The sequence below is a fragment of the Parasteatoda tepidariorum genome, chromosome 4, assembly GCF_043381705.1.
Source record: "Parasteatoda tepidariorum isolate YZ-2023 chromosome 4, CAS_Ptep_4.0, whole genome shotgun sequence".
Classification (NCBI taxonomy): domain Eukaryota; kingdom Metazoa; phylum Arthropoda; class Arachnida; order Araneae; family Theridiidae; genus Parasteatoda; species Parasteatoda tepidariorum.
The window spans coordinates 101411012-101436260 of record NC_092207.1 but is presented as its reverse complement, the minus strand read 5'-3'; the positions used below and the strand labels follow the sequence as shown (position 1 = coordinate 101436260).

At 27.4% G+C, this 25249-nt stretch overlaps 1 protein-coding gene across 6 annotated transcripts in view; it reads left to right on the top strand.

Moving 5' to 3' along the window:
* LOC107438834 (dystonin-like protein short stop) overlaps positions 1 to 25249 on the top strand; it is a 223597-nt gene that overhangs the window by 90526 nt on the left and 107822 nt on the right. For all 6 annotated transcript variants that reach the window (XM_043046522.2, XM_071180282.1, XM_016051216.3 and 3 more), the window contains exons 3-5: positions 12892 to 12981; positions 13501 to 13578; positions 16918 to 17010. In XM_043046522.2, the coding sequence (XP_042902456.1) occupies positions 12892 to 12981; positions 13501 to 13578; positions 16918 to 17010 (261 nt within the window). The remainder of the gene's footprint in view (positions 1 to 12891; positions 12982 to 13500; positions 13579 to 16917; positions 17011 to 25249) is intronic.

Sequence of the window (25249 nt, the reverse complement as noted above, 5' to 3'; positions counted from 1 at the left end):
GGAAAACAAGAAAGACAGATGTAAACAAACTAAGAATGAATATTCCGCCGATTATTCGCCCGAAATGAATATTCCGCGTTCAGCAGTATAGGCTAAGTACCAAATATTTGTAAGTTGCATCTCCAATGGAGTAGCAGCAATTGCTTTTATTTTCGAAAATTTAATTTTTTTAAATTATAATTTTACAGTGTATAGTCTTGTATCTATTTACAATTCAAAAACTCCTTGAAAAAGGTTTTTGCAATAACATGACCCTATTTGCACAAATTCACAAAAGCAGGACCCTGGTTGAAAGAATGAAATTGGTGTTTCCGTGTTAAATTGAAAAACTTGATTTGTGTATTACTGTAAAAGGAAAAATAAAAATAACTGCTACAATCTTAAATGGTTTATTAGGGAAACATATGTTTTTATTTTGATTTTAAAAGCGACATGTGTAATATTTATGCATTTTTTATTATTTTTTATAAATGCATGTTCTTTTCACAACTATATATATATTAAAAAAAAAAAAATTGTTGTTTCTCTGTCATTGGCGTTTGATTTTATCTCGTTTTGTAAAGGTGATTGAAGTAATAAGTAAATGATAGATTATTTGTTAGATCTAAATATAATTACAAATTCTAAAAAGGCTTTTTTAAAAAAATAAATAAATAAATAAACTATTTTAAAATAGTCCCCTTTAACTGTCCCACGGAACACTAGAGTTTCGTAGAACACCATTTGGGAACCGCTGCCTTACATTGAAGAAAACTATATTCGTTTATTATGTTTTTGAGTGCTTCCTCTAAACTTCAAATAAAAACCTTTTAAATTTCGGTTCATTAAAAGCTAATTTTTATTGTAAGAAAATTCAATCAAGTTAGAATTACTTTAATTTCTCACAATAATAAGGAAACCTAGTTTATTTTTCTTTTACATTAACTAAATAAATTTAAATAATGACAAACCAAGATTTACAAATAACACTTTTAGGGCAAATCGTTTTAAGCCTCTCGGGTATAATCTCTTTTCAACGTGCCATAATCTTTTCAAACCAAGTAGCAATTTCGATTATTTCATCGGTCGTGATCCTTTTAATTTACAGTTTCCATAATCGAAGAATTGCCATCTGTTAAATACACATTCTTCTTCTTTCTCACCCTAACCAGTCAGCCATCGACCGCTCGTTTCCTTGCCTGAGTGATTCCCTGTCACGTCCAACTAGAGAACTTGCTTACTTTAAACGCGTAAAAAACATTAAACAAAAGAAATCGTTAAGCGGTCTTAAACTCGTTGACACCCATTCCTATTCCTAAATGCGGGTTGTTCAGAGGTCAAAGCTGTGATATCGCATCATCTCGTTTGTCATTGATTTATAAGCATGTTATAGTAATCTCGAAAGTGAGAGAATTATTGCCTTCTTTTTTATGTTTAGCAATGATATACCATATTTGGTCAATTCCTTTGATTTGATTGAAATGAAACGGGGGTACTAGGACACATTGGAACTCTTTCTTTAAAAGTTGGAAGGATAAGTTTCAATTGACGGTTTTTACTGATAAAAAGGGGTTAAACTTCTCTAGTTAAAATGAAAAAGAAATTAATATTTCTTTTATTAGACACTGGAATAATTTAAAATTGTAAGAAAGTTCTTTATTGTCCCTTTGACGTCCCTTTTATTGATTTCTTTTTCTGGCGCACTAATTACAAGTAAAAATATATTTTGATATTTTTTAATTATAAAAAGTCTAGTAGTTACTAAAAAAATTGTTAGATTATCGGTATTATATTTGTGTTAAAATATAAAATCCAAAAAAAGTAGTTTGAAAAATATTTTGCTTCATTCATATTCAAAAATGTATCAATAATTTATTTTGTGAATTAACTAAATTTTAATGATGAAACACTGTTGATTGAAATTACTGAAAATAAGTGCAAATTTGAAAATGTATTGTTTGGAAGTGAGCCGCGTTTGGAAGATTTTGCCTTTAACATGGCGGAAAAAAAAACTTTTTTGTGCTGTATTTCATAAAACTAAATTATTAAAATGCTAAATATAATTTTCACTTGTTTTAACCTAAATTTTTACAAAATAAATAAAATCATTGTATCAAAAATATATTTAATAAAATTTCTACGTCAGGGTTAAACAACTATTGGACTGGGGGAAAAAAGTTACTTTTCTTAAAGAGGTGCAAAAACAAAATAGACCATGTCGTTTCGTCGTTTANTTTTTTTTTTTTTTTTGGAACCTGTACGACCAATTTTTAAATGAAGATGGAAAACAAAATTTTTTACCATTTCAAAGTCGTAAAAAAATATGTTATTGTTATTTGCTAATAAAAATAAATAAATAAAATAGTCTAAGCAATAGATGAACTATTCCATGTACTTCTGTAAAGAATATGTTTTTAAATATACTGTTTCAATTAGAAGTTAATCGGTGAAGCTTTTTCGAATTATTATGTTATCACTCTACTTAAGAAATAGTTTCGAGGAAACTGGAATTTTCCAGCTCTTAAAACTTTGGATTCTAAGTTAAGGCATTTTTTAAGTAGGAAAAAAAAAAACCTAATGTGATCCCTTAAAATATTTGTAAATTTTCAATCATGTTTTTATGCTACTAAAAAGTAGCTCTATGTTATTTTCTCAAGCATATATGTTAAATTAAAATAAGAAGAAAAAAAATGTGTCTAAGTAAATGAGCAATGAGTTTAGAAATCTGTATTTTTCTTTTTACAATATTTAAATTTAGAATCATAAAAGCTATTTTAAATTTAACTTTCGTTAAAAATATTGCCACAGCATTATTTTAAAGTTTGTCCTCTATTGTGTTCCATTATTCTCTTACAACAATATATTAACCCTTTCTTAAGTCACCTCAGAATAAATAAAATAAATTAGATAATAAATAATAAATAAATTAGAGCCTAAAAAGTGAATCATAATAAGTTGTTTTCTTGTATGAATGGATTTAAATATGATTGATTTCAATTTTAATGAATTTTTCCTTCCCTTACTAATGTTAAAAATAAGCAATGATTCTACATTTAACAACTCAAAAGAAAAACCTCTACTACTTTAAATATTTTTTCTTGCCTTTATATAATTAGAAATTACAATAACGTTAGAAATTTTTATTTGCTTTTTTTATTATTATTATTATTATTTCAAATGACTGTTAATGACATTCAAATGACTATTTGAAATGACTGTTTTCATGACTTATTATTATAATAAACGTTTTTATAACATAAGTATTGGATGTAGTGCATATATTTGTTAAATTTAAATTACTTTTCAATTTGAAGAAAACAGCAAAGATTCGAAAAATAAGATTCAAAGATAAGAACTTAATTTCTAACTTAATGAAGGTATATCGAATAAGTTTTTTCCTCATTAAGACAACTGATTATATTATGTGGATTTAATTTTTTCTTTAATTTTATTCTTAACCCAATTGTATGCAAATCTTTCTTAAATTGCTATTTTTCTCTTTCACTTTTTTTAATATTTAAAAAAAGATTCAACTCTTTATATTTATCCTTTTTATTTAAATGTTTTTAGTTGTAAATTCTAATCTCAAAATATATTTCGGAGAATTAGTATTTTTTCTTCATTTATTTTAATAAAACAAGTTATTCACCATAAAACAAGCATTTTTGTAACACAATTTTTGAATTTCAATTAAATATAGATTTTTAAAATCAGTTTTCTTTATTTTTCTTCTTTTCTATTTATTTAATATTTATACACTATAGATCTTGAATGACCTGGAGGATGGAAACATAAATCATTATACTTATCTTTCCTTTTTCTTTCCACGTATTTCCGGTGGATCCGATTACCTCCTCTACTACAAAAATTTATTTTTAGATTTTTGGAAAAATAGTTAATCCTTTCCTCCTCTTGAGTTATTTTATGGGGAAAAATTCAGGGAAAACATTTTTGTTTGCCTGACAATATGTTTTCTTTAATATTTTTTTTTCGTATATAGAATTAAGAAATACTGTTTAAGACATTTTTCCCTTTTAGTATATGGTCATTACACATTTATGTAATTTAGCTCATTCCAAAGATGCAGCCTGTAAATTATATTTTTGGGTATAGCGAAGTACATGCATTGGGCCAATCTTTTGACTAAAAACTGACAAAACAAAAATTAGGACTCTAATTTCTAAATTGCGAGTTGCGGCCACATTAAAGAATCCAAATCCATCAAAATAAAGATTCATTTAAAAAAAAAAAAAATGTCTTTTGTGTGTAAAATTTAGTACATTAAATGAAAATATTAAGGAAAAATACTTTTCCTCGGTCAGCTGTTAGATTTCACTTTACTCTGACAAAAACATTTGTATTACGTTCAAAAACCTCGCATTCATAAGGTGTGTGTAGAAATGTATATGACGTCATAACAATTCTAGATGCACAATTAACACTAGAAAGACGGAAAATTAGCATATACCTATATTGCCCAAAAGCAGTCAAAATGACTGCATTGTGAATGCTTGAATAAAGTTGCTTAAAATTAATTGTTAGCATTTTTTGTATTATTTACAGTTTTACAACAAGTTATTAATAAATATTAAGGATAAAAAAAATTGTATTTTGTACAAGAAGTCTCAAAATTCTAAGAAATTGTGTCATTATATACATCATTGTTTTTCTAATTGAAATTAAAAGCAGTCAAAATGACTTCTTTAGGCAATCTAGTGTTAAACGATAACTATTTATTTTTAGTTTCATGGAATTTAAAAATTGCTTTTATTTAGATGATGCAAAATTTTAAGTGACAAATATTAAGTGTATACGAATCGGCATATCAATGCTTGTATTTTATGTTGCCTGAATCTTTGCAAATATTAATGAAAAAATTGGTATATTAATCAGTTTGAAGGACTGCATCGTTTGCGAGGAAGGAGAACATAGGTCCCTATAACCGATAAGTACGAATTTTAATATTGCCAGGTATTGTCAAAAATTTCGATATCTTACAGTAAATCACGATTTCTTTTTAATTTAATGAATCTATATTGTTTTTTTACTGGGCAATATTTTGCCACCCAAATAAAACGTATCAACTCTCACAGTATCGCATTCAAAATTGTCCTTTGGTATGATCATGATATTATCTTTTTCATATGTTATCGCGATGATGATCGTGATATTATCGTATTCGATGTGTATGGTTATCGTTGATGATGACGATATTATCATATTCGATATGTTTCATCATCAATGATTGCGATAGTGTCGTATATCATACACCTATGTTTATTGTTGGTAGCCGATGACCACCTGCTGTTGTTCTTACGTGTGGGCGAACTTGGCTGTTAGTCCCTGGTAACCGATGAAAACAAAAAAAAAAAAAAAAAAAAAAAAAAAAAAAAAGAGAGAGAGAAAGAAAAAAAAAAGGAAGGAAAATGAAGCAAATAATAGATGACCATCTACGCCATTCATTTATTTGTCTTCGTAAATTTTAAATGACATGGCCATGCAATTTTCTTCTTACATCTATATTACATGTACTATTATATAACCTTCGTGAACTCTTTTTATTTTTGAGTCATACTCCCTGTTGACTAAAAAGCTTCACACAAATGTCAATCTATTTTTCTTACCAGCTACTACTATTGATTCCACCGACAATTTCTCAATTTTTGGGCAATTGTCATTCAATTATTCCGTCTTGCTATGATAGCGTAAGAAGCGGCATTTTCATGACTTATTTTCATTACTGTCGCCTCTGAGTGTCACATGCTTAGTCATTCTTTGACAATATGTCTGATTTTCAGCAAGACACTTTAATCGGCGTCAGCTGAAGAGAAATCTGAAATGCTGATGATAAGACATATCGAGGGGGGGGGAAGGTCGCACTCACTGTTTAATGCCATGATTTTCTGGTTTATTGCTCTCTGTTTAGGGGTGACAGTTGGGACGCTCTCTTCGTTACTGGGCCCACGGGTTTATGACCTCTTGTAATCTAATGATGAGTTTAAGAAAATATGACACGACTTTTTATAGAGAAAAAAGGAAACATGAGATTTTGAAATTTTTTTCGTCCTCAACGATGAATCTTCGTGAATTTCGCATCCATCTGATTGCGTATGAATTCTAGTTATTGCCGTAATACATTATTATATATTTTTTAAATTCTTCACCGGAGAAAAGGTTCCATTTTTGAATTGCGTGCATGTCAAGTAGAGTATGCAAATTTTCTCAGACGCAGTAGCTGTTAGTAGTAGGGCCATGCTTGGAGGTTGGTGAACTGGATGACGGCCCAGTGCTGCTTAAAATCATTTTGTTGTATAATAGATTCAAGTTAATTGAATTTTAAAATTGGAATATGTAACATTTTAATCCATTTTTAAAATTTAATATCAATACTAATTTATTTATGCTTTTCATTATTATTTATGAGTCTAATATTTTACATTTTTATTCGTAATTTGTAACACTGTTTCTTCGAATGCTCTGTATGTTTCGTAGCGAGAAATTTGAAAATCCGGCTATTATGTTTTGCCTCTCTACGACCCTGGTTGTAAGTAAAAATTTAACTGAAAACTTGATACTTAAAATTTTTTCAAATGACCACATTTTCGATTTCATAGTTAAATTGTATTTTTGCCTTTGAATTTTTTTTGAATTTTTAAAAAAAAACCTATTCTGTAAAATGTTGTTTAATTTATTGTATTTCATTTCGTAATATTAGTCTATTTTTTCTTAAAACAAGTCTTCTTTTTTCTTTAAAGAAAACCTTGTTTACAAAAATATTCTAAAAATGAGTACACTGCCATTTGCTGACGCTCTCTATCCGTAAGATCCCTTTTAAACAAATTAGGGATTTTACCTCCTCTATGTTTATTTACGGAGAGTTTTAAATTTCTTTATTAAGTAACTGATTAATGTTTTAGAAATTTTTTTGTTTTGTTTTATTCATTGAAATGTGTTTTATTGAAGCTTGTTAGTTAGGAGCATTTAAAAAAATTTTTCAAAGTTGTTGTTTTAAAAATATTTACTATCTTAAAAATTTGGCAACTAAATTCATTGTAGCATACTCCAGCAAATAAAATGAAATTAAAAAAAATATTTAAAGATATTAACTTGGTATTTAATGATTAAAGAATTAGTGTCTTTATAATCCTTTTCCCTAATTGAATCAACTAGATTCGCTATATTATCAATATCGAGCTCTCTTAGGGCAAACATGTAGCGAAATTTCACTGCAGTGCATATTCTTCCATTGAATAATCAGAGGATAACTGGCCTGCTGTGCTGGAAGGCAAACACGTTAGGAGTTGTCAGGGAAATCTCCGTTTATTACGTCAAAAATTCACTTTTTTTTTTTAAACGATTTTATTGCGAATGAATGAATCCGTTTTGTCAATTAGCTCCGATATTTTTTTTAAAATTCTTTCTCTTACTTGGTACAATTTAAGTTTTAGTGAAAGTTGAACAATTTTACATAGAATCTGTTATTTACTTATTTTTAAAATAATCCATGGATTGACTTTATGATTGCAGTCGGAGGCAAATAAATGTTTTATTTTGCTTTAAACGGCAAGTATGTTAGAATCATCAACAGCTTGTAATAATTTAATTGTTTAATTGTAGAGAAATTAGCATATTCCTTTTTTCCTCATAATAAAAAATAAGTTTTTTTATCAGTTTACATGTGCTATAAATTGTACTAAAAGGAAAATATAATTATCTAGAAAGTAATTAAAAATGCATTTCTAAAATTACACACTCTTTTCCATTATTGAAAAAAAAAAAAGTTTCGAACAACCATTTAACTTGCTCAGAGATCATTGATATCAACTTCTGATTTTGTTAGCATTCCTCCAAGAAATAATTGGTTTTTTAATACGGTTTTCCGCTTAATTTATTGATACAAATTCATTTTATCAACAAAATTGTTTTGTCCTTACATTGTTTCATTAATTTAAAATAAGCAGGATAACAATTATTTTCAAGACAAATCAAAGCAAGTTACCGTTGATACAAATAGATTTTATTTTCACACTTAACCTATGCCGACATTTTTTCTAAGAAGCTGTTAGCTCTTCACCCTCTTATAAAAGGAGAGTTAGGATCTATCCGTGTTCTTAGGTTGGTTTACGAGTTGACAGAATCTGTTTTTTATGTGAACACTCAAAGCGTTAACCTTTCCAATTTGGTGGGAAAGATTCTGAGTCATGGTATTATGATCGTGATAAAAACTTTATTCATATGCCCTATCTTCCCTCGATTATGCAATTTAAAATTTTTTAGATTTGAAGAAATATACCGTTTACATTTCTATGAATGTTAATTTATCTTAGGTTTTTCTTTTAACTTTGGAAAATGAATTTTGTTTATTTTTTTTATCTTAATATGCTATTCAGTTTACAAATGGTATGGTTTTGAAGCTTTCAAACCCTCATATCGTAATTTGCAAAGGCATTCAATGGGCGTGGTGTAGCTTACAACCATATGCTTTATATTTAAAATGATATTTTCTATGTTATAAATTTTTTTTCTTTCTGACGTTGGCTCCATTAAGACGTAATGCTTGTCATAAATGTCGGTAATGCTTGTCCCGATAAAACCTAAGATTATTTATCAAGATATCTAAGCTAACGTCACTTCACTTACCTGTCCACTGGTAATCCATCAATGATCAATCAGTTGCTATTGGGATGTGAAAATGAATCGTCTACTAGATATGGAAATGAATCGCCTAATAGATATGGTGCAAAGGGCAATTGATTGATTGATTTCACTCAGTGATATAGTTCGGTTTCTGGCTTGGACATCTCTATTATCGTTCCGTTATTGAAGGTTATTGGGTTCTTTCTGGTTAATAAAACTTTTTATTAAAGTGATACCAAAATGAAATTATATCAATGTTCAGCAATTGAAATAGGGCCGCAATGGGTGATGCTTTTAAGTCAGTGAATTTTTCAGTGGAGACCTTTGACTTAAAAAAATTTTCGGACAATTTAGCGTCACGTAACAGGGACATAAGATTTCAATCTTTACTGAAATAGAAACGTAAAAGTACTTACTTATTAATTTCAATTGAGGGGCATGGCTCATTAAGTTTCCAAAAATTGAATAAAAGTTATGAAAAAAATATATTTCTGAGAATTTACTCTGAACTATTATTTTCACTTTCGTAAAAAAATGTTTATTACTCCACGATAAATATTTACTTTTTGCATCGAATTTGTATTCTTTTTGCGATTTAATAGGTAAACTAATTTTGTTTTTAAATTTAAAATAGAAATATTCTCATTTCGCTTTTTTATTATGTTTCAGAAAAGTCTCATGAAATTTAATACGTATTTTAAATTATATAATGTTCAGAATATGATATGGATTTACGATTTAAATCATTAAATTTTTATGAAACATGTTATTTTAAAAAAATTACCTTGATAATTTTTTTTAATCAATACCATCCATTGATGGGCATCTTATAATAAACATTTACTCCATAAACAATTTGCAAGGAGTATTGTACTAACATCCCGAAAATGCTGATCAAAAATAGCTTTTTAAAATATTAAATAAAATTTTTTAGAAGTTCAGGTATATTATAAATATAAATTATCAATCTAATTGATAAAGTAAAATTATTCCTGCTTTAAAAATTAAAAATATTATGTAAAAAGTACCCTAAAAAATAAGATTTCTTTTCAAGATTCTTTGAAACAATTTTAGTTCTTTGCTTTAATTTTTTTTTCAGATGAATTTTGTGTAAATGAAAATCATAAATTGTTTACGATATTTTAAAATTGTTTCGTTTTAAATATTTGAACTTTTTTGGATAACATTTACTTTCTAAGCAAGAATAACTTGAAACGTTTTTATCTTTTTTGAACTAAAACCTTCAATCTAAATTATCACTTTAATGAAGTACTTAAATTTATATTATCTACATAGAAAAATCCTTTTTTTTAATAATATAGAATTTGAGTTTGATAATATAAACAAATTTCTGTAAAAAATTTATTTCGATGAAGCATTTGTAATTTGAGTACCCTTCCAATATTCAACCCAAACACAATTTTTACTTATTTAAATAGCTGCATACAGTTTTATTTTATTTATTTTTTGAAGGAAAAAATGTTCGTAAGTTAAAAATTTCCATTTATGCATATTTTACGTACACCTTGTGTGAGATTATAGCTATTTAACAAACTAGTTATTTACGTATGGTCTACATTTTTTATTAGCTCCTTGTTCCCGTATTAACATCAATCTTCAGTGATAAAATCAAAGAGGGAAACACTTTAATATATACTTTTTTTAAAAGAAACTTATTCGTGATTAACACGTTCTGCAATGTGCTTGCCTCACTGATTACTATCTTTAAGGAGTACCCTTCTTCTCATTAATTGTTTCGGCATTCGCTACACTCAAGTTCCGTTTCAGTCCCCCCCCCCTTCACTCTGTCTCTGATAATATGGATATAGAGCCTATTGTAATTCTTGACATTCATTCAAGGATCATCGTTTAATTAATGCCTTGGAATCTGTTATGTTAATCAGTGTAGGATATATAGTATTATTGTTCAAGATGTTCATAAATTGTTTTGCTGAATAAATGCTTGCCAAGATTTACCCTATTTGTTTTGATACATATAAATAAGAGGTGTATTTTTTATTCTTCTTTTAAATTTTTATCTTTCTGAGAAAGATCGATTACAGAGGTCATTAAAGAAAGTTTAGTCATTGTGCGCAAAAACGTGATTCTGGTTATTTATTTTAATGTATAGGCCAGCGGATCCGTGGTGTTCTCGGAATCCCGGGGTTCCATGGAAAGGTAACTAGGGTTCCGAAAGTTAAAATTTTTTAAAAAATAGTAATGATTTTTGAATCGCTTCGATGAACCAACTTTCTCTCACACTCACATTATATATATATATATATATATATTGATTGATTGATAAAAATCATACATAGCAAAAAATTGAAAGAATAGCCCACTTGCGTTTTACTTTACATGCGCTATTATTATTTCCTTTTGAATGAAATTTTGATTACAATATAACAATATACTAAGTTCCATTGGCATAGGTTAAATGTAGCTGTTAGCTTAAAGTGACCACATTTTCATTGAGACAAAGCGGGACAAATGGGATGAAATGAGAATTACAATTTAGTTATATATATTTCTTTGTATACATTCATATACTTGTACAAAAATGTATTTACTATTAATTATTGGTAACTATAAAAATATTTGTAAAAAATAATAATTTGAACATCATGATTTTTAATCAAATTAAATTTTTTATTTAAAAAAAATTATGATTTTCTTTCACGGTCATATTTTTGATCTGAGTGAATACTTAGCAATAGATTCGGATCATTTATTAAAATGTCGTGAAATATTTCACATGAATTGGTCAAATTATATTTTACACTTAAAATAGATTTTTAAAGTTTTAATGTTCAACTGCGTTTTTTCAGTTGTCCATATTTTATTGATACTAGAAAAAACACGTTCTGTTGCTACATTTGTTCCTGGAAGGGAGAGCGCGAATTCTACAATTTTCAAAATATTTTGATAAGGAATATTATTCTGTTTAAAATGAAGGAATAACTCCGTCCATTTTTTGTCTGTTTCCACATTTGCAGATAACCAACATTTAATTTTTTCATCTGTAACATTTCATATGTTCAAATTATTCTTTTTTAAAATAGTACTTACTGAATCAAAAATTATTTGTGAAGTTACACTCGGCAATCAACAAAATCTAATATTCTATATTTAATTCCTGTTCCTGGATCAAAAAATCTAACAATTGTGGAAAATAATTTTAAATCTTTGTGGTTGGAAGCATCAGAATTCATGGATATAAATGTGCATTTTTCTAATTCTTTCTGCAATTGTGAAAACGAATATGGGGAAAAAATATTACAATTAATTGCTTCGGTTTTTGTCCTTGCACGTGCATATTTTTTGTCTTATAATGTTTTGATCATTTGCGATGTAGAATCCATTGATCTGAAACTTTGATTTTCAGATCAAGGTTTATGGTGTGGAAAGCAAATGGCCCTTCCGCTAATGCTAGCTGTTTTTCCGTGTTGCCAAAGCTAGCAGTGCGAAAAAACTGTTCCATTTTAGACGAGGAAGCGGCATTATTCAAAAATCTTTTGTGCCTCTTTGTCGCTAGATGTTTAGTAATATCGTTTTTCTCACCATGTGAGACCAAAAATTCAGCATTGCATTTATCACACCGTACCATATAGTCTATTTTGGTTTTTTTAATAAATGAAAATTCTCTGCTTAGCTCTTCATTAAATTTGCATTCTCTTTTTTTACTAATCTTTTATTCTGTAGGTAAATACCAGAAATAAATAAAAAAAATTGCTGCAAAAGCTAAGAAAGAGTATTAAATTTTACCTTATTGACCGTTACGTTGTGGCGACTATTGCTCTACCACTATCTTCGTCAATCAAATAATGAGTCAAACCGAACGTCAAATTAAAAACAACAAACCGCACTGTCTGCATTTACCTGAATTAAGCCGAGACGTAACGACAATGATCGAACACCACCGAGAAAATATAACTCGGTACATTGCCTAATTTAGTTTACTCTGCATGCATTTTATGTGTTTTTTTTCCTTCATATTCACCATAATACTTAATAAATAATAGGTAATATATTTTTACAGTACATTTAAAATAAGAAATGCAGATATTTTCTAAAAAGCGGGACAGTTTTAAAAATCGGCAGGACGCGGGACAGTCCACCAAAAAGCGGGACTGTCCCGCCAAAATTGGGACGTGTGGTCACTTTATGTTAGCTTATGTTTGATTGTTTATGTTAACTATGTTTTGCTTTCCTCTTTCAGCGTCAATATGTGTTATTAGAAAGAGTTTCATTTTAATTCTCGTCATTGTATTCTAGGCTAATAGAGAAATATTTGATCTCTTTGATGACCTTAGAGATGGACTTAACCTTATATCTCTCCTTGAAGTACTTTCAAGTGAAAAACTGGTGAGTCAAAATCATTTTCTTTTGGGATAAATAACTGAATTTAAGAGAAGTAAAAAATATTTCTTATTTGAATGATACGAGTAAAATTAATTCTCATTCATTTATTTTTATTTAAGACCTGCAATTTAGCAGTGAATGGGTCAAAGAAAGATATCGCATCCATATTTCTTGCTCTTTCAAAATAAATTCTAAAAATTAAGTTTTGAAAAATAAGAAAAAAAGAACGTGATCCTGAAATGAGCTTTGGTACTTAATAGGGTAATTTAATTGAATTCGATTTCTCTTTTACAACCATTTAGTAGTGTAGTATTATTATTAATCGATAATGAATCGATTAATGAGATGATTATAAATATTNCAACCATTTAGTATATTGCTTTATAGTGAATATTTTTTCTTTATAGAAAAGTGGGTGCAATCAGTGAATTATTTTATTATTTAAAAAGGAACTTTCTTCTTAAATTATTATTCTTTTAATATCGTTTATGAATCAAATTTTTTTTTTGTGTTGTATTTCAGCCTCGAGAGAAAGGAGTTCTGCGATTCCATAAACTCCAAAATGTACAGATAGCATTAGATTTCCTCAGATATAGAAAGGTTCGTCTCTTTTTATTCTTATATGCTAACTGCTTTTTATTTTAAAAATTATTTGTGTGTTAACATAAGAATGCATAACTTTTTTGAATGAAAGAACCACTTGCACAGCGCGCTTATTTAGACACGATGACGGCAAATAACGAAATTTTTATTTGAAGCACTTATTTTTTATCAGTAAACCTGAAGTTAGTCAGTAATATTTTTAGAAAATTAAATACTTTTCATTTTTAAAAATACTTTTAATTATAAAAATTCATTCAAAAATGAAAAAACTCATACTTTCTTTTAAAAAAATATCTTTTGTCAAAATAAAATGTAATACCTTTTTATCAAAAACTGATCTATTCAAAATAATATAAAAATTGGATAAAAGAAGTAGGTTTTTTTTTGTCTTATCCCTCATTACAAAAAATCGTTTTAAAATAAATTCAAATTTTAAAAAAAAAACGAAAAAATTTTGATCTTTACAGAATGAAAGTATTAAAAATAAATCAGTAAATACATATTTTGATGAGTAATATAAATTTAATTTTAATTTTAATTGAAGAAAATTTATAGGGTTTAAACAAAAACCAAAGATTAAAATTAAAATATTATGGTATAAAATAAGATTCCATATTTATTTGGTATTATACTTCAGATATTATTTCTATTTCTTGAATTATTAGAGGTTTTATGAATTTTAAATACGAGACGTTTTCTTTTTCGTTTTTTACCTGAAAAAATAAATAAATAAAAAAAATCACAAACAGTGAGGAGCAGCTTAAAAATTCACGTTTTTCAACACTTTTCGAATTCTTCATGTTATAATTACATTGTGTATAAATATCGGGATTCATGGCTCTAACTGCTAAAAAAAATGGTGGAAGAATAATTTGGATTGACGATAAAGTACGACACAAAATTGCATCAAAAAGTATAGTGACAATGCGTGATTAAAAACTCGCTTGTCTTAATAAATCGTAGTTGCTAAAAAACGGAATCGTCAAAATCACGTGGAAAAACATTACAGTAGTTGCTACAAAATAGCTTAAATTACGATGAAATCACCACGAATAAAGCGTGTCAAAAAGTAATTATTTAAATGCTTTATTTAAATTTGCGTGTCGTAATAAAATTCTGAATTTTTTAAACCAATTGAAAATGTAAAGCAATAACTGCCGAAAAATAACTTGGATTTACGTTGAAATCGGTACGAACAAAGCGTATCAAAAAGTGAATATTTAAATGTACAATTTGAAACTCGTGTGTCGTAATGATCTCTAAGCAAAAATTTGGCATTTTTAAAATCATGTTGAAAAGCGTAGCAAAAACTACATTTTAAAAAAATGTATAAAGAAATAAAAAATAAATTAATAAATTAAAGTTTTGTTTTGCGATGAAATAGGCGTAAATACACAGTCAAAAAGTGCGCAATTAAAATACATAAATTATTAAATGTACCACAATTTTAAAAACGCGTGAAAATTTGTCAAATTCGAAATTCGCGTATCTTAGTATCGTATTACAAGCATTTTTTTTTTAAATTAAAAAAAAAGAAAACGTTCAAACTTTCGAAGCAATTACGGCTCAAAAACCGATCGAGAAACATAGATTTACAATAGAGTCTATGTAAATTGAGCTCCTCAAGAAATTATGATTTAAATGTGAGATACAAAATTTTCGATATTTTTGTTATTTTTTCTATTTCTTAAAATTTCTATCGTGTTCAGAAGTTTTTGCGAGCCACAAGTTGTGCATCCCCTATTAACATGTTAATACAAAATGTATGTATTAACTCAATTTTTTTTTCATTTATTTGTAAATTGAAATGCTTGTAAAATCAAAAATACGTGATAAATAAGGGGTTTAATGTACTTTTTTATACACTCATAAAAATACTTGATGAAGGACGACAGCCCACATATGAATGAGATACACATTTAAGATGGTGCTTTCTCAAAACAGTATTTGTTAATTCGATTCGATTACTTTCGTCGCTATTATAATTAGAGAGATTTAAAAGCTAGTCGGAATGTCTTCGTAATCAGTGACCTTTGGTTATAATAGCGCAGTCAATTCTATTTATAATGAGGAAATTATTGAAATCCATCACGGAAATTGTGCGTGCTCTAGCTAGTCTGAAAGTGATCGAAATGTTGACTAACGGTACATTTTCTTTCGAAAGAATATCGCATTACATTTTGCTTCGAACTGTCTGGAGAACTATTGAAACTTACATTATCATCGCTCCTGTCGGAATCTGAGTGCTTGTTAGAAAATGATCTTAATTTTGATTGCACAGCTTCATTATAATGCACAAAAGCGAGTGAATAAAAGTGTTCTTTGATGACATAGATGTATGTTAGAATTTTGCTTAAGTTTTGCTTCTTATGCTAAATTTTGTAATAATTTTGTCCTAATTAATTTATTTGTAATTTTGTAATATTAATTTAAAACATTTTGCAACGGACGCAACAGCGCAAATGATTTTAATAAAGTTTAAAATACTTTATATATTTTCCGTTAAAAGAAAAGCTCTCTTTACGTTTGGAGGTGCAAAAAAGAATACTCAATTACTTTTTCTGAACATAAAGCTTTAAAACAGCAAGCTTAAACTTAGAATTGTGTCATCTAATGAAAATTATCGGAGTGAAATTTTATTCTCTCATTGTATTTTAAAGCATTTGATTACTTCTTAAATATTTGTTATTACATTGGTTCAGTTAACAGCGTGAATGATCATTTTAATGAAAAATTAACATTTTAAGGTATTTGAAGAAAATTTTTGTTATTATTTATGTTGATTCCTGTCACTAGAGAGAATTATAAATTTACTTGACAATTTTTACAGTGTATTGAATTTAAATTAAATTGTTGAAAAAGCTTGAACTTTAGTTCTGTGTTGTACTACATCCACGTTTTGAGAACAGCTCTTATAATTTTGTAAATATTTTTCGGTGCAAGCACTAAAAACTTCTATATTTTTTTGTCTTTACAAAAATAAGTAAATGGATTGGTTTTTAAATGTGGTTTTTCTGGATTTATCTGTGATTTAATTTTTATTGAATTAATTTCTAATCTTCTCATAATTTTTTTTTAAGTGTTGTAAGGATTAACGGATTATCTTTTTTTTTTTTTTTTTTTTTTTTTTTTTTTTNTATTTATTTTTTTTTTTTTGTTCTCGGAGATTTATAACTTAACAAATATTCCTAAGTATGATTTCTAAAACTATCTACATTTTCCCGTTATTAAAATAAATAGTATTGATTTTTAAATGATAACATTTAAAATACAATTCGTGCAAATTTAATTATTGTGTATTTTGATTAAATTTGTAATCAATATGTTTCCCTTCAGATAAAGCTTGTTAATATTAGAGCAGAAGATATTGTTGATGGAAATCCAAAATTAACATTAGGACTTATATGGACAATAATCCTTCACTTTCAGGTATTTATTTATTTTACATATTTCTTAACAAACCCATTTTTCTTCTTCTTTTTATTTGCAAAGAATATATTTTTTCGAGGTTCAGAATTAAATTCTCTTGGCTGCTTTCTATTTTTATTCAAAAAAAAAAAAAAAAAAAACNAAAAAAAAAAAAAAAAAAAAAAAAAAAAAAAAAAAATTTTTAATTGTTCTTAATATTTTATTTAATGATATTACTCTATGTAAAATGTCAAATCATTTTTAGCACTATTAACTAAAACATTAGTTCAGTTTTCTCAATTTAACTTCAGTTTAAAATTGATAATGAAGCCTATTTTGAAAAATGTACTCCAAAATCACACGTTAATAGAAATGAATTTCCATAAATTCATAAATTTTTAGGATTTAAAAATGATGGATGAAATAATTTTTGTCTCTTTGAAAATGAGTAAAATTATAAGTTATTTAAAGCGATATTTTTAATAAGAAATATGGCTGATCAAAATACACTTGAGAATAAAAAAAAGAAGAAATTTATAATTTGCTGTATCTGTTAGCTTTGGTAAATGAAGAGCTGAGAGAAGGAAGGTTCTAAGAAACATTATAGCGAATTAAAATAAATGTAACTCTGAAGTGTATACGTTGACAATAGATTTATATCTTGCCTTCATTTCTTGTTCGTGTGTTTCTAGTGAACGAAATACATAAATCTCTCTTAACCACTTAATTTAAACTACTCTAGTTATTGTGTTCGCTTCACATATTCGTATGCAAAAGAGATTTTCTAGGATGTTTGTTGCTTTCACTCCAAAAACACTTCGATAAAGACTCGGTAAAATAAATTAACTTTGTTATTTAATTGACAGGTGACTAAAATAGTAGCCTGTTTTTTTTAACAAAGTTCTCCAAATATCATTTTAAAATTACTTTTTAAATGTCAAGCCACTTATCTCTCTAAAATAAATTTTACACCGAAAAGTATGTTGATGTTGCTCACTTTAATCAGAAATACATATTCATACAAACACAAACCCATATTAAAGCTAAAACGAATACAAAGTTTTCGACAAATAACTGTTTTGTATTATACATTATCTGAATTTATAGCAAGATGTGAAGTAAAATAACGCAATTTTATTTGATTGTTTATTATTTAGAACTTTTTGTTTCAAATAATATTTATATAGGTATTATTTTCTAAACAATTATAATTCATAAAGAATCAGGCTTGCAGAGGCATCTTTGAAATATTCTACTCAATAGGATGAAAACCTGGCAACACTTTCCCTTTCATTTCGTAAAATTTTTTACTATGTTTTTTAAAAATTTATAATCATATCCCAAGCGAAATTTATATTTTTTGATGCACGTTCCAATCACTCAGTTTAAATTTCTCTTGTGAAAATAAGCAGAGCTAAAGCCGTTTCTTAATTTGTCTCTGTGAATGATTTCTCTGTAGGAGTGTTAGAGAGAAGATGGTTTATGACTCCTATTTTTCATCTACTGTTGAATGACTGTCAAAAAGTTGTGTTGCATATTTCGTGCATTTCCTGCCATTTGTTGCATGTCGACTGAAATTACATGTCTTGTTCCATCCGTGTTCTATCACCGTTGTTTCGTCTCAAAACAAAAGTCTCTTGTATTTATACTCTGTTCCGTGACCTCTTTGTCCTCATATTCAAGTGGATGCATGTAGTGACACAAAGATTTTCAGATGTGTGATGAAAATTTAAATTAGTTGATAGGTGAGAGTTGAAAATGCTTTACGGACTAGACAGGACTGCACTATTTATTGTTTATTTATTTTGAAGAAGGTTTGCCGGACGGTGGCCGCAAGAAATTCAGTCTTTATACTAATTGATAATCCATCACTTAATAACTCCGTTTGTGTATTAAGAACAATAACAAACTGTCTTAATTTAAACTTAAGTAAATTATATAAATTATCGATATAATATTTTCTATTGAAAAAATATGAAAAGTTTTGCGTTCTTCGTCTTCTTTAAGAAAATTAAATGGTAGCAGGTTATAAAATTTTTTAAATATTTTTTATTGTTTATTAATTATTTACATCGTAATTTTTTTAAAAATCATTGAACTATAATACATTCGTTTGAAGCATGCTTTGGTTACTGAAATTTTTTCTTAGCAAAATGTCAAATTGTTTTTTTTTCTTTCTATATAATCCTTAAACTTACCTCGACATTCAAAACCTCACCTCGCAAAAGAAAGAAGTTTATGTAACTTACTCTTATATATATATGTAAATTTTTATTTATTTTTATTTATTTATTTTTTTGCACTTCGAGGGGCCGCAAATCAAGTATTCCATCTAAGAAAACACTAATAAAAGTTATGATTTGGTTAATCATGTCTGAAGATTGTAATATATAATTAAGGATTAACTGAACAGGGATTGGGAAATTTCCAGATTCATTTATTATATCGTAATACAAGCTCGTATGGGTCTCTATTTTCTACTTGTTATAGTTTCATCATAAGGCTTCCATGTGCTAAGTAGACATCGTCTACTAAGTATTGCTATTTAAATTACATTATAATGACACATTTTATCATTTTTATTCGTAATGAATAGCAAAGGAAGCTTCAAAAGTAGGCGCTATTTATAAATTCTTTTTAATGAAATTTCTATTAGATTTGGTACGGAAAAGTGGAAGAATATAGCTAAAAAGATGGCTGTATATTGGCAAATTCAATTTCAATGAGATTTTTCCTTTGAAAATATTTCTCCCCTCATTTTTGATCGAAGATAAATATGCATGATGCATATACTTACTGTACCGCTTGCTAATTTTGTTTTAGCCCACCTTTTTTTATTTTTTTAAATTTTTTCAACATTTTTATCGAAATCATGGGAGATGCGGCGACATTTTGGACCCACTCAAGAATAGAATATGTTAAATACGAAAGGACGGTGGTCACTTTTAATAAGGATTACTTTGATTGAAAGGAGATTCCAAGACCAAAATCTTAAACTATGCAACAGATTATGGATGCGCGAGTAAATTGCTTTGTATATTTCTTGGAAAAACTGAAAAAGGATTGGGTGGATTGAAATCAGTGAGTGGTAGTGTATTTTAATTTATCAGAATGTTAATTTGTAATTAGTTTTTAAAAATGACTATAATTCAAACAAAGTTTAAAAAATGATCATCTTTCATGGTTCTGTTCAATCCAAATGATACTTTTTTTATTCTTTGTGAGAAAACACCCTTTTAGTAATATACTAAAGCCTTTATGTGAACAGATTATGATAATAAAAATGCTCGACTCAATGTGTCAACGCCTTGATAACACCCTTAATAGGATTTTTTACAAATTCTCTTCATTTCGGGTAATTAGAAAATAAAGGCTCGCGCAAAAAAGAAGAACCTTTCATATAAAGTGACCCACTTATTATCTCCCTTGAAAGTGTGTTATCGTTGTCAACATGTGGGTGTTTCATAATCTCTAATATGAGGTCTTTGGGTGCATTGAAATACGTAGGTAAAAAGTGTGGGTTTCAAAATATTGAAAATTGGGTTTGTTTCCCCTGTTACAAATTAAGAAGTAAATAATAATAAAAAGATGTATTATTTTTCCTGATAGTGTACGTGCATTGCTTTTAACTATATAATCCCGCCCCCCCCCAATCGTCAAAAATCAATTTTTATAAATCACCATTGATATAAATTTTGTTACGTTAAAGACAAGCTAAAAATTTTAAAAATTAATAACTTTTTAGATGAATTTTTTTTCAATTTTTGTATTAAATTTAAAAATTTTGAGAGTTTTTGAAACTGTATCTTAATTTTGTCTCCCCTCTTAAATCAGATGCTGGAGACGTTCATGTTTTTTTTCTCCCTTCCTTAAGTTTCAGTCTTCTTAGATACGTTTGAACATTATAAGCCTGCAGTGTTATTGAGATTAACTGAGCGTATTATTTGATCGGGCTTCAACCGCAGATTTTTGTAAAATAATTAAATTTGCCGGATTGCAGTGTGTAATTTTCAAGAAAATATTTTACAGTTATTATTATTACATAAAATTATTGTTACTTACATTAATAGTGACAAAAGTTCACCTCTCAATAAGGTGACGCATGTTCGAATACTAGCGGTGGCTGATTGAAATTAATTCTGCTCCCGGTTCTCACTAACCCCAGTAATAATGTAAAATATCCTCAGTGACTGATCCCCTCACTCTCATGCTATACGTAGAGGTTTTCGTGTATTTCCTCTCCATGTAAAGAAATGCTGTTCCATCAAAAAAGTTCCCCACGAAGGCTATCCCACTGCTTGATCCAGAAGTTCCCTTTGTCTTCAGTATTTTAGTACAAAATTACAAGAGTTGTATATTGATAGTCGTAAACTGAATTTTGGGTCGGCAATACCGGTTATAACAATAGAAAGAAAAATAGTGTCAAAAGAAAACCAAATGCGTTTTATGATAATGTATTGAAAGAGTTTTACTTTATTATTTGATACTTATAAAGATATTCAACAGAAAATTATCAATAATTTGCATAAATTCGTTTATTTTTGCTGACAACGGGAGAAATATGTTTAATGTTGAATGTATTTACATAATATGTTGAAATGCAATAATACTAGCTGTTTATATCTTCAACATATTCCCCCAATCTTACCAAAAGTATTGCGAATCAAATTATTTTTTATTCATAGACGTTATTGCAATTAAACTTTTTTTTCTTCATAAATATGTAAATTAAAATTTTTTCATTATCGCGAACCACTACTGTATAAACTTTTCAACAAGTTTTTATAAAGTGAGTAAAGTAATGAAAATGAAATAATTTATTTTAGCATGAAAATTTTAATGATTTTATCATTTGAAACTTTACAAATATCCCTTTATCCTGTTAAACAAAATAGTTGAAAAGATATATTGTCAAGTTGATAAAATATTTTACTTTTTTTTCCTCTTGAAAATGAAATTTATTTCTAAATTTAATACTATTTGTTTCAATGAAACTGGAAAAAATAACAAATTTTTAATTCTCAAAATTTTGCTCAGATGATTTGATTAAGAATTAATCGATGCTCTGAGTCAGAACCAAGATTTATCTCTTATTGGGTCTCCTCAAATAGCAACTGAGTGTAAATATCTTTATTGTCAATAGATGGCGCCACGAGGCGTAAGCAATGGAATGTGTAAATAAGAGCTTGAATGAAAATGAAAGATGAAAAATGATGAAGAGTATGTTTGAAGAGGGAAAGTGTAGCATTTATAATGTTGATAGCATCAACATTATTAAAAAATAGACATGCATTAATTTAATTACTCGCTTTTAATGAATCCTTAAAAACTCGGAATTTTATTCGCGTTTGTCTAAGAATATCTGAATTTTATAATATTTATTTTTGAAGTCTAATATTGGATTGAAGAGTTTTCAAATTTGAAAAGATTTTTTCAAAATGTCCTCTTTCACTGTCTTGCTCTCTTCCCCCTCCCCAATTCGAAAAAATTTTGCTGAAATTCCAAATAGTAAATAATAACTTGAAAAATATTACCAATCAGTCACGTGTAGTTAATTTTATAACAGTTTATTTCAACTATATCCTTAAAATAAAGAACAATAGGTCATTAAAAATGCACTACTCTTGTCTAATAATGATAAACGCAGTTTCTTCCTAACATCGCTGCCGTATTACTTGCAATTTCCTTGACTTGAAACGCAACAAATAGATTTGATAGCATCAATATCACTGATTGCAAGATTAATCTTTTTTTAATACTTTTATTTGATTTAAATTTCATTACTTTTCTGATTGTATTCTGCGTATTTCTTCTAATATTTTCAAGTGTATTAAAAGAGATTCAAACCGGTTTTGATTTTCATTATAATTTATTTTTTTTCCTTCCATTGTCCCTTTTCAGCAGTTCATATAAATACGAATTTCCCAATAAATTTATTTTGGGTCTTTCATAAAGCGCTCAAGTTATATAGAAATTTTATAGATATTTTTCTCCCCAAGATATTCTTATCAGACCTTTATTATCAAATGGGCGTATAGATTGCAAGCCCTTTGTCTGGTCTTATGGGGTTGCATTATAATTTAAAAGTGATTTCACAAAAAATAATGATAAATAAAAATTACAAGAAAAGGGTTGGACTATAGGCTTTAAAGTTTAATAATAAGTTCTAGATCCACAGAATCTCTTCGAAATCTATCATTGCATAAGATTATTAGTGATTTATATCTATTTAACAGAGCAAAAAGTGATTCACTTTTTATTATATTATTTACTAGCCAGTTTCGGTAATGCTTACTTTAAAATACTTTATGTTTACTTCTGGTTATTTCCATAAATGTTGAACTTATTATGCAAATAATGAAAATAACTAATTATTTGTAAATGTTATCGTATGAATTATCTAAATGTAGGAACACCTAAAGTCTTATTTTCAAGAAATTTAAATGTACCAATTTGATGTTTTTTCTGTGGCTTTGAAAACATCAAATGTTTTAAATTAATAAGTACGCCTTTTTATGCAACGTGTGCTGTAGATGTGATGATTCTATTTTTCCTATAAATTAGCTTGGCATATTTTTTTTAATAAATTATTCTATGGTTTGAAATCTGCTTGATCAAAAAGTGTTTATTGATTTCTCAACAAAAGAGCTATCCATTTTTATTAAACTTAACAAATTCATAATTACATGTAGTTGGACAATACTTTAATATACATTGGTCAATAGTATACATTATGCTATTGACCAATGTACATTGCAATTAAATGTCAATCTTCAAATATTTGAAATATCTGTTATAAACAAGGATAAAGTAACAGAAAAAAAGTTATCCTCCAAATCGAATGCGATGCAAGAGAAAAGCTAAAAATCCAAAATGTCATTCGCATATTTTTAATGTTTGTGTACCCCCTCCCCAATAACATTAGCCTAATGGATGCATAAATTATAACACAATATTCGTGTCATACGATAGAATTATGTCCTAAGCACTATAAAATTACCTTACTATCTCAATTTACGCAAGTACCACACACAATTTTATCAAAACTTAACCGTTCGTGATTATATATCTAATCTAAAATTTAATTTATCAAATTCAACCATTATATTGCATTATAATTTAAAAGTCATTTCTCATGAAATAATAAATAAATAAAAATAACAAGAAAAGGGTTTAGCTCTAGGTTTTGAATTTTAATAATAGGTTCTAGTTCCACAGAATCTCTTCGAAAGCTATCATTACATACAATGAAAATTTTATTATTGCTTACTATCTATTTTACAAAATAAAAAGTGATTTTACTTTTTTTTTTAACGTCTTCCTATTTTCATTAATTTAAATATAACTATATTGAGCGTTTTAATAATTGTAGGCTTTATTGTTTTTTGGAAATTCATTTTTTTAACTACCGTTGTTGACCCATATCCATACCTCATATTTATAATAATTCTAAATATTGTTTACCCAAAAAAACTTTTTTCGCAATAAATGAATGTAATATTTGGTAATATTTTTTATACACAATTTTAATTTTAAGGAATTAAATATAATGTGGAGTTGAAAATTTACACATTCATTTATAACCTTTTTTAAGGTCACGAGTTCTAATTTTCCAGATTTTTTTTTCCGGCTTAGTATATTAATTTAATGTTCTAAAATAAAAACTTAAATTATTATTTAGTTATGAATTTTGAAAAAAAAAATTAACAGAACGAAGCATTTGTGTAGTGTATGGATAAAAAATCAAACTGTTTATTACATGAAAATTTTTTTAATCCATTTCCCCTGAGTTAAGTGACTTTAAGTTTTTAATTTTATAACCAGGGAACGGGTAATAAAAATTTACAATAATTACATAAACCATTTCGTATAAAAACAGTTTTGAGGTATATTCTGTTGAAATATTATTCTCCGTTCTATATAATTTTTACTATATTTATATGACTGTTAAACTTTTTTTTTGTCATTAAAAATTTTCCCAATTGTTTTTCAGATTCTGATTAACGGAATGATATAAAATCCATGCCTTCCAACTAGGCAATATTATTTGTCTAGTCTAACTATGATCTTTACTAGACACATGTTTTCTAATTCTACCCCTAACTTATAATATTATATCGAGAGGAATATTTCCCCCGCATATTTAAAAAATAATCTTTAGTCTTATTCTGTGTGTTGTATTTGCATGCATACATTACTACTCATGATTCTTCCTACTCATATTATGTTTCTTCAACATGTCGTTAATCTATATCTCTTA